The sequence below is a fragment of the Pundamilia nyererei genome, unplaced genomic scaffold (genome assembly GCF_000239375.1).
Source record: "Pundamilia nyererei isolate P.nyererei 1_Seehausen unplaced genomic scaffold, PunNye1.0 scaffold01118, whole genome shotgun sequence".
Lineage (NCBI taxonomy): Eukaryota > Metazoa > Chordata > Actinopteri > Cichliformes > Cichlidae > Pundamilia > Pundamilia nyererei.
Genome location: NW_005188519.1, coordinates 4,113 through 12,822, shown reverse-complemented (window position 1 = coordinate 12,822; position 8,710 = coordinate 4,113). Strand labels below are relative to the sequence as shown.

Sequence of the window (8,710 nt, the reverse complement as noted above, 5' to 3'; positions counted from 1 at the left end):
GATGAGGGTCCTGAAAATGAAGGATAATCTGATCTTTTGGCTGATGCTGTTGACATGAAAGCATTCCTGTTACTGTAGAAACAGGCAAACTTTACAGTTTTTTACAGATTTTTACTCAGTACTGCATTTGTTCAACATACCACTGTTAAAAACAATAAAAGAAGGAGCATGTGGAACTATTCCTTCTGGAAAACGAAATTTGTCCAAATTGTCAGCATAGAAGAAGAAGCACAGAGGCTCAGTTCTGGAAACATATGCTGGAACTTTGGATTTTGGACATATTTTATTGTGAAAACATGAAAGACACTGACGGTAAACAGGCGATGCAAGTATTTGCATTTGATGACACAATCTGAAATTTCTTTCTATATAACCAGCAATGGACAGTCGTCAAAGTTTAGAACAAATCTAACGCTTGTTGCCAGCTGTTGAAGCTAGATGGAGACAGATACCACCAATAACAAAACTACAGTCATCAATGAGAGGTGTATCGCACAAGCAGTAGCCTTATGATTTAATAAATGCAATTACAATTTAAAAATATATAAACGCTAAAGTCAAAAGTGTAAGGTCCATTTAAGACACAGACTGGTGTAACTTTTGGACACAAAATAGATCAATTTTTCAACACAATTTAAATAAAAGTAATTAAAAGAGATCAACACAGCAAAATCAGATGTTTAACCTGCTCTCATTCAATAACATTTTGAAATAGTTGAAAATATCAACTCAGTGAATTTATCTTGGCAGCAGATATAAAAACATGTTTGATGGGATTTGGAGACGTTCCCTCTTAGATTACTCTTTTCTGAGAACAAACTTGAGTTTTACTGGCTGAAACTTCCAGTCAAACTGAAGTGGAATCTAAAAGAAAAAGAAAAGAAAATCAGGAACATGACAGCATAGTTGTATGACAGTCTGAATGTGGCAGAGTGCTGTTCTTACCATTGTCTCTTTGCATGTTTCCAAAGTGTACTTCTGCAAGAGACGGACAATAACCATCTTCGTGGTGAGTAGGCTGTAGTGCCTCCCAACGCAGTTACGAGGGCCGAGTCCAAATGGCATGTACGTGTATGGGTTCACCTCCTCCCCGCTGTCTTTACTGAACCTGCAGATACAGATGAGACTTTTACGTTTATTCCGCTATTTGAAACATTAAAAAATAACATAACAGGTGTGTAAAAAGAGAGATATGGCTGGGTTACTCTGCACAAACACAACATTTTCTTTAAGAATTATGTCCCAGTGGATGAGTTTTCAATAAGTTTGTAATGGCACACATTTACCTCTCTGGTCTGAAAAGCTCAGGTGAGTTCCAGTAGCGTGGGTCTTTGTGCAACACCCACGCAGGAATTCCAATTGTGGTTCCTTCGGGGATGGTGAGTCCATTCACTTTGACAGTTTTTTTGCACACCCTGTCGAGGCGAGGGGCAACGGGAAACAGTCGCATTGATTCAAGTATAACTTGGTCCAGGTACTTTAGACTGGTCAGCTCCTCGTATAAAATGGGCGCCTAGACAAATAATGGAGGTGGCAAGCACAAAAAGAAAATAAATTGTTGTCCATTATTCAAACATAGATGGCAGAAAATTATGTAAAGAATTACTGTACATCTTCCTTCAGGTTATCATTGATCAGCAGATCATCTTTCTCCATCTCACACTGTCGCTAGCATCTTCCTCTGTCACACTAACGCTCTGCGTGTCCTTCTTTACTACATAGATGAGCTTCCTCTGAGTCTTTCCCTTTCCCTCCCTCCTGGCAGCTCCATTTTCAACACCCTTTACCTAACATATCTACTATCCGTCCTCTGGACATGTACAAACTATCTCAGCCTTCGTTCTCTAACCTTATCGTTAAAGTGCTCAACCTGAGCTTTCCACCTCCAGCTCAGCCTTTTCTAGGGTCACCATCTCTAAGCCTTACATGTAGACACAACTACAGTCTTGTTAGCTTTCCCCCCTCACACTCATATACACCCACTTCACTCTATGTCCAGTCCACTCTCTTCTGGACTATCTGTTGCTTTGGATGGTTGACCCCAAGTATTTAAACTCTAGAGTTGGATGTCTCGAGACCACTTTTATGTGGTCTTGGTCTTGACTTGGTCTCAACGGACTTTTGGTCTTGGTCTTGTGTCGGTCTTACTTCTCAGATTGAAATAGTGTTCGGGAGATTTGGAGTCAACCACTGGCGGAGCGGTGGGTGGGTGGCTTACTGGGCTTAAGCCCGGGTCATTTTTTCAAAAGCCAATTTTTCAGTTTAAAGATTTTTTTTGTCTCGGTCTTGGTCTCATCTCGACTTGGTCTTGGTTTTGGTCTTGTCTTGGTCTCGATACCCTTTGGTCTTGGTCTTGTCTTGGTCACGGTTTATGCGGTCTTGACTACAAGTCTATTAAACTCCTATAGCTTCAGTATCTCTCCTCCTGGCAGCATCACTGTAGCATCTGTCTCCCTCTCATCCAGACACATGTATTCTGTCTTGCATCTACTGACTTTCCTTCCTCTTCTCTCCAAAGTATACCTCCATCTCTTCAGGCTTTCTTCCACCTGCTCCCTTCGCTCACTACAAATGTCATCGGTGAACAGCACTGCCTGAGGTCATCTGTCAACGTGTCCATTAACATTGTGAAAGCAAGAGCAGTTCTCCTGTGTACTGTGTTCATCTCCCTAGTTCACATTTTCTTCGCTAACCTCTACGTTTGAATACTTTCTTGTACTTCTCCATTTTTAAATCACTAAATCTCCTTGTCCTCTTTCCTCTATCCAGAGGATACATCAAACACATTCTTGGCAGTTTCCCCTCAACACTTAAAAACACTCAAAACTCTTCACTATCACCCAGAGCTTGTCTCAACTACATTCGTGAGCTCTGCCCTGTATTAAAATATGTATTTTGACATTAACTGTTAAAATAAATGATCAGTATACAGCTATACAGAATTTAATTTAAAATCCTCATCCTTAAATACAAAGCTCTTAAGACTCCATCATATATCGGAGACCTCATATTTGAGACTGGAGGCTAACTTGGGCTTGGTTTCTTCTCCGATAAAAACATACCTTTACTTGGCTGTTCTTCATTGTTCTTATAGTTCTTTTCTGGGATCTCACTTTGAATCAACACATGCAGGAAGTCTGGTCGTGTCTGGTTTAAAGCAGACAAGCATTCAGAGCAGGACTTGAAAATGACCCAGAGGTAAGTGCATACAGACTAGATAATGTTGGTCTTCCTTTACAGATATAATGCTTACAAATTTGGCTTCATGATGCTCATCTTTAAATCGCTTGATAATGTTGAGGAAAAAGTTTATGTTTTCTTCGGGCATGATCTCAATTTTGAGCTGCTTTAACAGACGACGACTGAGGGGAAATGCCACTGAAAGAAGAGTAAAGAGTGGTTAACAAAAGGATATGATCAAATGGAGTTTGTGTAAAAGAGTAAAAGTAAGGTCATACTTAGCAAAAAGAAAACCCAGTGTTGACTTTAAGGACCTTCATAATTTGAACATTAATAGGGTCGTTTGGATTGTTTATGGAGTCTGTCTTCACACTGAAAGAAGCACTGGTCACAGTGTCCAAACTGTAAGGAGCTACAAACCTATAAGATTTGAAAATACATGTGGTGAATGCTTCAGTTATTTTAGGATGAACAGTGTAATGTGCTGGCATTTTACAGATTAACAACATACTGTTTGACATTGATGGGTTCATCCAAATTCGTTTCCTCAAGTTTTGCAACAAGTCGTTCTGCATAGCGAGCAACGAGGGGGAAAATCTTAAAGGAATAAAAGACAAAATAAGAGAATTATATTATATTTTGAATGCTCTAATGTTGGTACCTTTATTTTATTTTGGAGAAATATACCCATGTTTGCCACAAAATAAAACAATAAAAGAGCAATAAAAGAGTCAAATTCTTGTTTATTCTGAAAATTACTGATTTCTCTGAGGATTTATAAATAATTAGTGATATCCAATAATAATAATAATAATAACTAGTGGTATGTTTGGTAGCTCCATAATAAGGTGGTTTTCACAATTGCCAAACAAGCAAAAACTCACTGGTTTGGTACCAGGAGAAGACAGAAATTTAGTATAACAATCTGCTAAATGTAATAGGTGTAATGACACCTTTTGAATAAGGGGGCAGCCAAAAGGGTCTGTTATGTGGTTATATTTTGAGCCGTGGACAACATGTAGCTATAATTATTTGCACACTTTGGGAACTTAAAAAAGGAACGGCAAGTACCAGAACACAATTCACTTTAAATTAAAGTGGAAATAGTGGAATAAGGCTATTAGGAGCTATAAATAGTGCCTTATGTTAGTGATTTCCTGAAATACCTCAAATTACTGTGTACCTTTATGTCAGTATTATCCAAAGAAACAGCTAAATGTTAGTGATTTTATATATTATGTGTAAAGGTGCCAAAACTTTTTAATGATGCCTGTATAAGTAGTTTAAGGGAAAAAACCCAATACAAAGTGATGACATTTGAACAAGAAATAAATCTATTACTTTTGTTGTAAGCGCACATTAAACACAGACGTGGTTAATAAACCCACATATGATATCGACCTGTTTCAGTCTTCCACTGGTGAAGCATGGAGACAGAGTGTTGCGAATCCGTTTCCACCGTTTGTCTTTCACTGCTGCCACTGCATCATCCAGAGCAGGGGTGCCCAATCCCGGTCCTCGAGAGCTACCGTCCTGCAGCTTTTAGATGCATCCTTGTTCCCACACACCTGAATCAAATGAATGGCTTGTTATCAGGCCTTAACCAAACATGATGGCATGCTGAAGAGATCAAACCATTTGATTCAGCTGTGTTGGAGTAGGGATGCATCTAAAAGCTGCAGGATAGTAGCTCTCGAGGACCGGGATTGGGCACCCCTGATCCAGAGGTTCGCTGAAGAAACCAGAATCCTTTGAAAAGGAAAACGACAAGGAAAAACTACTCTTAGTGTTTACAGTTTGCGTCCACCAACATCTTCCAGTCCCCTAACGACACGTGTAGTTTGCTCAGATAATGTAATATCATTTGTAATATCTTGTAGTATCATTTCTGTGATAGCTCTATATTATGCATTTTCATGTAGTACTTTGTTTGGACAGATCAATGTATATGGAATTAGAACTAGATATGGAATTAGAGTTTGGACAGGCCTGAGTAAAACGTAATTATTAACCTGCCCTTTTACCCCATGTTAATGATATATCTAGGGGGGAACATATTTCAGTTTAGCTTTCAAAGAAAAGCAAAAGATAAAACTCTTTTGGGGAGTGTTGCGCTGACAGGACATCCAAAGGTTTCATGATTTGCTGAATTTTCACTCTACTGTACGATAGAAAGCGGAGCCTCTTACCCTGCGGTTGGTAAATAAAGAGTAGCACTCTTTTACCATCACAGTTTTAACAATCTCAGGGTCGGTCACCATTAACACCGGCGTATGTCCATCGTACAACCTGCAGAAAAGGAAAGAGCCTTTCACAGTATCTTAAATCTTAAATCACAGCAAATCATTTAAGGCATTATTAAGCATCTGGATATGTAAAGCACCTTCAGATCAAAGAGGTTTTTTCATCTGTGCAGGTAGTAAAATTACACATCGATGGTGATTACATCGATTACACGTGATGCTACAAATGGGATATCACGGTCTTATTATTATTAAATAAATACATGACAATGGAATAAGAAATTTTATAGAGTTTATTTTTGTAGGTTTTCATATGTTTCTCACTTCACATTCCCTGAACTCATACTTTGACTGGAATTCATTTGGCAAAAAAGGGAAAAAGGTAGGGGTGGGGAAAAAATCGATACTGTGTAGTATCGTGATATTTTGTTTGCTAATAATGTATCGATACAGGGAGAGCAGAAATCGATATTTTGTTACAAAAAAAGTTTTTGTGGACTGGAACTCTGACTTCAGAGCATGTTGATCCTTTTTCTGAGCAAGAATCCTGACATTCCTTCACTGTCCAAATGTGTTTAACTTTTTTGTGGCAGCAATAAACATGACAGTTTACTTCTTTTAATTTAAGACATGTTTTATTTTAATTAAGTGTAAAACTTTTTTATTTAATGCAAAATTATATTTTGTTTTAATTTACTTTCAAATTCTTCAGTTGCTGAATGGGCTGCATAGTTTTTATAAATTGCATAGTTCAGAATAGCTATAATTGTACCAGATGGTTGCATTCAGTTAAGTTGGACTAGACTGTAATACAAACCGTTCAGTTTGTCAACAATAAAACTGACTGAAATGAGAGAATGACTGAGTGCGAGACTTTGATATTAGATAAAATGAATATTGATGAAGTTTACCTTTATGTACAGAATCTGAACATTGCAAAATATTTTTAAAAATTGCAATAATATCGTATCGTGCGTTAAGTATTGTGATAATATCGTATCGTGGGATGTATGGTGATTCCCACCTCTAGAAAAAGGATGAACAAATTTAAAGCTGAAGTGAAATAACTGCTTTTCAAATCTTCTATTAATCATTTTATATAAATTTTAATCTAAATATTGATAAAGGAATTTTGACATACTTATACTGTGAACCTTTTTGTGAACCTAGTGTAGATATAGTAGGATATATGCATTTCAGAAACTTCGCCTTGTGTTGTAAAGAACTGTCCCCAAACTTTTTCCCCTTTTATCCCTAAAATAAAGAACATTGGATGCTATGCTTCCACCAAAAGAGATCTGCTTCAGGCCAAAAGGAGAAATGGCTTCATGAAAAATGTGAGCCAGTGAATATTTTTTCCACCCTGTCCCAGTGATCATGGCAGTGATCATGGCTCACAGACAGGATTTGATATCAACAGACCTCCTGGTGATTTCTTGTATGTATACTGATGAAGCAAGAACTCACCCCCAGATGTCCCCATACTTGGCATGGCACTCTCTGTCAAAAGCAAGAAATCCCTACAAGAAGTTACAAGAAAATCTGTTTTAGTGTCCAAAAAAAACAACAAAACCACTGAATAGGACATCTAAAGTGTACAGAGAGCTCACTCATCTCGAATTCTCAAGGATCAAATCAGTCAGCTCTTCATATCCCAGTCTCTAAGGTGAGTTTGGTTTCTGTGCGTACCTTCCTCATGCCCAGCATCGTTCCAATAAAAGGCAGGGGGCGAGGTCCAGGTATCCCCAGCTTTTTGAAGAACCGATATGGCCATATTCCATATCTGTATTACAAAAAAACGAAAAAAAATTGGGATCATCAGTTGGACAGTAAAAAATAAAAAAACTCTGCCAGGATGACACCCAGCTATTGCTTTGGAGGAATACTCACAGTAAAATCAACGTAAAAAGCAGGGCCAGCAAAGTCCAGGTGAAAAACATTTTAACTTTGTTCCAACAAACAGGAGAGGAAATGTGGCTGCGAGCTGGAAAACAAGTCACCTATTTTCATTTTACACAATAACCCAGGAGGCCCAAAGAGATAAAGCTACTGATCAAACATCAGTGACACAGGTTACTGTGACATGATCATCAGTGTGTAATAAACTTTTACGGCATCAAAAGGCACTCTGCTACTACTCACACTTTAATTATATGCACTTATTTTTGGCTTATTAGTAACAAATATGCACCAGATTTTTTTTTTACAATGAAAAAGTTATTTAAAAAAACTAAGTGTGATCCCAAATGATTTGATGAATTTAAAATACAATTAATAAAAAGACATGTTTTGAGATATATTTTTTGAGTGTCATTTCAGATTTTAACTTTCTTTTCAGGTAACTTCACTTCCAGTATACTCATAAGATTTTACACAACAGGATAAAATAAAAGTAATCCGTTCTTTAGCAGGCCTTAAAATGAGGTAAATAAAAATGAGTAAATAAAACCTCAAATAACTCAAACATGAGTTTTTATCCCATCTTATTTAACAAAAAGCCCTTACGAGAGTTGATTAAATGACTGTCAACACATGTGAGCACCTCTATGAAAGCAGAGATTTGGGAGTTTGCAGAGTTGCATTTAGTTGCATATAACCAACTTCTGCTGCCGATCTGCCAGTGAGAAAGATTACTCATAGGTGGGTTTAATTCTCTGTAGAAAGTAGTGTCAACCCTCAAAGTCACTCTGTACTGCAGCTTAGTTCTGAAAGTATGCAAAGCCCTCCTAAAACAAATATTGACCCATGAAATAAATGTTTAAACCCTAAAGAAAACAATCTACTAACAAATAACACATTTAAACCTAAAACAAGGGGAATCTTTAATCACATTACTAGAACAAAATCTATAGCCATAAAACTAATTCGCCATGACACAAACACAGTCACAGATTGTATATTTTCTTTAATAACTTTCCAACAGATACAAATGTGTTCGGCTCCATCTAAAGTCTCTGCAAGTTCACTGTGAAACGGCTGAAGTCAGTTTTTCTGTGTTTTGAATGATTGAGGTTTCCCGATCTGCATTCATAGCTCACAAAGGTGGCGCAAAATCTCACAAGCTCTCTCTTTAAAGGATATTTACTCCTCTGAGAAAATAAATGCACACAAGAAATGAGGGTGATTACAATTCATAGGCTGCCAACGTAAAAAGAAACAAAAGAAGAAGAAGAAAGTGACGTTACAGCCATCTTTGGTCATTTTAATTTACTATACCTTAAATTTGGCAATCACAAGTAAAATAATAACTAAGTTTGTTGATGATTAGTGTTTAACGATTTATTGTG

The 8,710-nt window shown here is 37.4% G+C and overlaps 1 protein-coding gene across 1 annotated transcript; it reads right to left on the bottom strand.

The window, feature by feature from the left end:
- Positions 1-475: 475 nt before the first annotated feature.
- On the bottom strand, positions 476-7,363 carry LOC102197004 (cytochrome P450 3A27-like). Its single transcript, XM_013908091.1, has 13 exons — positions 7,314-7,363; positions 7,113-7,206; positions 6,891-6,943; positions 5,370-5,469; positions 4,582-4,713; positions 3,692-3,777; positions 3,464-3,600; positions 3,254-3,393; positions 3,030-3,147; positions 1,662-1,765; positions 1,287-1,513; positions 946-1,108; positions 476-864 (listed from the first exon to the last, which is right to left on the bottom strand). The coding sequence occupies exons 1-13, from the start codon at positions 7,361-7,363 to the stop codon at positions 799-801; spliced, it is 1,470 nt and encodes a 489-aa protein (XP_013763545.1). The 3' UTR covers positions 476-798.
- Positions 7,364-8,710: the final 1,347 nt, after the last annotated feature.